The sequence below is a fragment of the Primulina eburnea genome, chromosome 15 (assembly GCF_022965805.1).
Source record: "Primulina eburnea isolate SZY01 chromosome 15, ASM2296580v1, whole genome shotgun sequence".
NCBI lineage: Eukaryota > Viridiplantae > Streptophyta > Magnoliopsida > Lamiales > Gesneriaceae > Primulina > Primulina eburnea.
This window is the reverse complement of record NC_133115.1, coordinates 8469754-8475780: the sequence shown is the minus strand read 5'-3', so window position 1 is coordinate 8475780 and position 6027 is coordinate 8469754. Positions and strand designations below refer to the sequence as shown.

At 40.2% G+C, this 6027-nt stretch overlaps 1 protein-coding gene across 1 annotated transcript; it reads left to right on the top strand.

Annotated features, from left to right (window-relative positions):
* Positions 1 to 1670: 1670 nt before the first annotated feature.
* LOC140815432 (uncharacterized) lies at positions 1671 to 2138 on the top strand. Its single transcript, XM_073174545.1, has one exon. It carries the CDS (start codon positions 1671 to 1673, stop codon positions 2136 to 2138), a length of 468 nt encoding a protein of 155 aa, XP_073030646.1.
* The last annotated feature ends 3889 nt before the right edge of the window (positions 2139 to 6027 follow it).

The window sequence follows — 6027 nt, the reverse complement described above, 5'->3', positions numbered from 1 at the left end:
CATTCTTGGGACACATAATATCAGCAGCAGGAGTATCTGTGGACCCTAAGAAAGTGGAGGCAATCTCGGATTGGCCTAGACCAAAGAATGTGACAGAGGCACGAAGCTTCTTGGGACTAGCAGGCTATTATCGAAAATTTGTTGAAGGATTTTCCTCAATAGCCATACCTCTCACCAAGCTCACACAGAAGAACTCTAAGTTTTTATGGTGTGAAAAATGTGAGCAAAGCTTCGAGACTTGGAAGAAGAAGCTTACATCCACACCAGTACTAGTATTACCTATGGAAGGTAAGGACTACACCGTCTACAGTGATGCATCCAAAGAAAGTTTAGGATGTGTACTCATGCAGGAGAGAAGGGTGATTGCATACGCATCAAGGCAGTTGAAGCCATATGAACAAAATTACCCAACGCATGACCTCGAACTAGCTGCAGTGGTATTCGCACTAAAGATTTGGAGACATTATCTTTATGGAGCCAAGTGTGAGATTTTCACCGATTACCAAAGTCTCAAATATTTGTTCACACAAAAGGAACTAAATATGAGACAAATACGATGGATCGAACTCATGAAGGATTACGACTTGACAATAAGCTACCATCCAGGCAAAGCCAACAAGGTAGCAGATGCTTTAAGTCGAAAGAATATGAGTAAGGTGATCCTGACAACACTTTCAGCACAACCATGTCTTCTAGAGACAATCAAGATGAGTCAAGATAGAGATTCCGCTTTGGTGAAACTGAAAGAGCAAGCCAAAGAAGAGAAATCACCAGATTTCGAGATAGACAACAAAAGAATCTTGTGGATGACAGGACGCTTGTGCATACCAGACATCGACCACCTTCGACAAGAAGTAATGTCTGAAGCACATAAGTCAAAATTTTCAGTCCATCCCGGCAGTACCAAGATGTACAGGGACTTGAAGAAGAATTTCTGGTGGAGTGGAATGAAGAAGGACGTGGCAATGTTTGTTTCCAAATGTCACGTGTGCCAACAAGTAAAAGCAGAACACCAAAGGCCTGGAGGACTTCTGCAACCTCTAGAAATTCCAGAATGGAAATGGGAGCATATTTCTATGGATTTCGTTGTGGGTTTACCAAAGACGAGACAAGGTCATGACGGAATATGGGTAATCGTAGATAGACTCACAAAATTTGCGCATTTCTTACCTGTCTGCATGAACTATAATTTGGATAAGATAGCCAGATTGTACATGAATGAGATCGTACGATTGCATGGAGTTCCTGCTAGCATACTGTCAGACAGAGATCCTAGATTTACATCTCGATTTTGGAAGAGCTTCCAACAAGCTATGGGAACCAAAATTACTCTTAGCACGGCCTATCATCCTCAGACCGATGGCCAAACTGAGAGGACAATACAAACTCTAGAAGATATGCTGAGAGCATGTGCCTTGGACTTCAGTGGTAATTGGAGCGAACATCTGCCCTTAATCGAGTTCGCATACAATAATAGTTACCACAGCAACATTGGAATGGCACCATACGAAGCCCTGTATGGACGAAAATGTCGATCACCACTGTATTGGGATGAGGTAGGGGAAAAAGTCATTGTTGGACCCGAAATGATCCAAGAAACAGTGGACAAAGTTGCTATGATCAAAGAGAGACTCAAATCTGCACAAGATTGACAGAAAAGCTGGGCGGACATGAAAAGAAGGCCCGTGGAATTTGAAGTTGGAGAGAAGGCATATGTGAAAGTGTCACCCATGAAGGGTGTAATCCGATTCAATAAGACTGGGAAACTAAATCCGAGATACGTCGGACCATTTGAAATTCTTGAGAAAGTGGGAACGCTTGCTTATAGATTAGCACTCCCACCCGACATGTCAAGAATTCACAATGTATTCCACGTCTCGCAGCTGAGGAGACATATTGCCGATCCTAGTCATATTCTGGAAGCTGAACCACTGTTGGTTGAAGGCAATCTAAATGAAGAGCTGAAATATGAAGAAATTCCGAATCGAATTGTGGATAACAAAGACCAAGTACTGAGGCGACGAACTATTCCATATGTCAAAGTGCAATGGTCAAATCACACCGAAAGAGAAGCTACTTGGGAGTTGGAAGAAAAGATGCGAGAAAAATACCCTTATCTCTTTGAAAATCGTGCATAGCCAAGTTTCGAGGACGAAACTTCTCATAAGGAGGGAGGGATGTGAGAACCTGAAATTTCAGCAGTAGCAAAAGCTACAAATTCCAGCAGAAGCTAATATTTCAGAAGCTGGTATTTTTCCAGCAGATTGGAATCCAGCAGCAGCAGCACGAAATTCCAGCAGACAGTTACTAATTCAGACCATAACTTGTAACTGAAGCATTCAACAAGAAATAAAGATTGTTAATGTCAGATTATGGCATTAATTGGAAGGCTAACAGTCAAATTTCGGCCTATAAATAGCACCCTCAAGTCTCTGAAATGGGTTACACAAATCTTGAGATTATCACTTGAATTTTCGAGCTAAGAGAGGGCTGATTTTCGAAGCTGCAAAATCCAGTAGCAAGGCAAGCAGATTTTCCAGACTTCCACCGAAATTCTTTAGCAAATTACAGTAAGTGGGCTTATGTATAAATATCTTGAAATCCGTTTGATAATTCTGTTTTAAAGTTCAGTTTCTGCATGATTTCTGATATATAATTTTGAAGCACTGAAACTCCCTAGTGAACTAATGGTAGGAATATATATTCTGAACATTTCTGAATTCTGATTCTGATGCTGGCCTCACCCCTTAGAGGAGAGAACATATAGGGGACTGATATCAGTTTATCCATGAAATTCACTAACGTGTTCAGTGCTTACTAATTCTGATTTCTGTTCTGAAACCTGCAACGTCTGAATTTTGATTTCTGTTATGAAATACGAGTTTCTGTATATTATTGTATTACTGTTTCTGTACTAAAATGATTTCGAAAACTGGGAGTTAATCCCGCCCCTGCTTACTGAGTGACAATCATATCACTCACCCACCAAACCCATCTCAGATAAGAGTACTGAAGAAATGATAGAAGAAGAAGAGCAGATCCAGTTCTGGGGCTGGTGAAGAAGACTGTTGTTCTCAGTTTACGTTTATTATATTCCGCTGCATCTGTTAAGATACTGCAATATTTGGTTTTACATTTCCGCTGTAAAACATTATTAATTGAGTTGTATCAGACATTGAATATTCAGTATTATGAATAAAAGACGGGTTTCTGAAATTCTGCACTTTTGAGGCTTGTTGTTTTCGAATGAATATTTGAGAGCAACCCCGGTGTCAACCAACCCCCGTCACGGGGCGTGACACGTCGTTCTTCGAAGGTTCGTATCAAATTTCGATTGTTATTCTCGTGTTTATTTGTTGCTAAACTTTTCTAGTTTAGAGTTGAATAACACATCAACTTACTTGATTCAAAAGATCGGGAAAACACACGAGTCTTATTATCGTAATTAAATAGAGGGTGCGATTGTTTAATCGTGTTTGCTATTTATTCGTACAAAGATTCACATCATTTGGTATCAGAGCTCAAGGTTTATTGAATTCAAGTAAGTTATCTTGTTAAATTTCAGATCTGTGTTATTTCTTCAATCGTTTTCAGATCTGTGTCGCTCTATCGTTATTCAATTTTCGTGAAACAGTGTTTCTCGAAAATTAGGTCAATTTTCTTCAATTTTTTTTTGGATTTTCGAGTTGTACTCAGCCTAAAAAAAAAAAAAGAGTACAAAATTTCGAAAAAATTGCCTACACAATTGTTTTGGTATATTGTTCTATTCCCTTTAGAGAGTCATATTCAATTGTCTCTCACAGTCAAAAAATATATATATATATAAATATATATATTCGAATTTCGTGTCTACATAGTCCAAGTGAGTTGGTCGCATTTGTTCACAAGTTTGAACCTTGATTGTTTGATATACCCAGAATACAAAGCTTGAGCACTTCCAAGAGAGCTTTCAAAATTTAAGTGATACACTTGAGCGCGAGTGACTTTTCTTTGGAGTGAACGGTGAGTATTTGTTGTGAGCAAACAAAATTGTGAGAAAAGACGAGTGAGTTTCTTTGGAGTGACCGTGAGCATTTGGGTGAGGATTATTTTATTTCTACTAACCTTTTCTTGCAGGTACAAATTTGACATTAAATGGAGAGGGAGGTAGGAGGTAGTTCGAATTCGGGGTTGTCTAAGGCCCAAATAGATGCGTTGTTTGGGGATTTTAGTAGGGTGATGACGACCCAAATGGAGGCGTTGCATGATAGGTTGGATAAACTTGAGGTTAGTGCTAGTGGGGGTAAACCTAAGCCTAGGAATTTGGGTAGAGATGATGAGGAATATGATTTGGGAGGAGGCGATGAGAGTCAAAATGAGAATTGGGGTAGGAATGGAGGAGGTAGAGGATTTGGTAGAGGAAAAAGGGAAGCCATGCGGGGTAGATATGAGGAGACTAGGGAAGATGGTCACATGGGTAGCATTAAGATGAAAATTCCATCGTTCCATGGGAAATCTGACCCGGAGGCATACCTAGAGTGGGAAAAGAGGGTAGAGTTCGTATTTGAATGTCACCACTACTCCGAACAAAAGAAGGTTAGGTTGGCGGTGGTGGAGTTCTTAGATTATGCTCTCATTTGGTGGGATCAATTAGTGACCACTAGGAGGAGGTATAATGAGAGGCCTATTGAGTCTTGCGATGAGATGAAGAGAGTGATGAGAAAAAGGTTTGTGCCTAACCACTACTATAGGGAAATGTTTAAGAGACTACAAACTTTAAGGCAAGGGGTTAAGAGTGTTGAAGACTACTATAAGGAGATGGAAGTAGTCATGATTAGGGCAAATATTGAGGAGGATAATGAAGCAACAATGGCTCGTTTTCTTTGTGGTTTGAACAGGGAAATCCAAGATCAAGTTGAGCTTCGACACTACTTGGATCTAGACGAGATGGTGCAAATGGCCATAAAGGTGGAGCAACAACTAAAAAGGCGTGGAGTTGGCCGCACCAACCAAACTGGAGGTTCGTCTTCTTCTTGGCAATCCAATGTTGTGAAGCATGAGGAAAATAAAGTGGTGGCCAAGCCAAGATTTGACACTAAGCAAGAGGTGCCTAAACAAGGAGTCCAAGGTAAATCTGAAACTCCTTCTAATCGTTCTAGGGATACTAAATGCTATAGGTGTCAAGGGTTGGGTCACATTGCTAGCGAATGTCCTAATAAGAGGGTGATGGTTTTGAATGCTTATGGTGAGTGTGAGTCCCAAAGTGAGGGTGATGATGATGAGATGCCTGCGTTGGAGGATCCTGTTGAGGGATATGAGGCGGTTGTAGGTGAATCATTGGTGACTAGGCGTATCATGATTGGCCAAGTCGAGGAGGAGGAGACCAATCAAAGGGGGAACTTGTTCCATACTAGGTGCTTTGTGAACGAAAAGGTTTGCAACGTTATTATAGATGGGGGAAGTTGCACCAACGTAGCTAGTTGTGAGATGGTGGAGAAGTTGAGTTTGCCTACTTTGAAGCACTCTCAACCATATAGACTTCAATGGTTGAATGATTGTGCAGGAAGTGAAGGTAAATAGGCAAGTTCTAGTGTCCTTTTCTATTGGGAAGTATGTGGATGAGGTTTTGTGTGACGTGGTGCCTATGCATGCTTGTCATATCTTGTTGGGTAGACCTTGGCAATTCGATAGGAAGGTAACACATGATGGTTTCAAGAATAGGTACTCATTTGTCCTAAACAAAGAACCAATTGTATTACTACCTTTGTCACCAAAACAAATACTTGAAGATCAATTGAAAAAGGAAAAAAGAGATGATGCCAAAAAAAAGAGTGTCCAAAAGAGTGAGATGGCCTTAGAAAAAGAAAAAGAAAAATATATGGTCGAAAGAAAGAGTGAACAAAAGAGTGAGATGACCATCGAAAAGAAAAAAGAGAGAGAAAAAGAGGCCAAAGAAAAAGAAAAGAAAAATAATTTGATGGCACAAAGGAGTGAAAAGAGTGAGGTTGAGAGTTGTTTATTATTACATAAACCATTACATGTACCTTT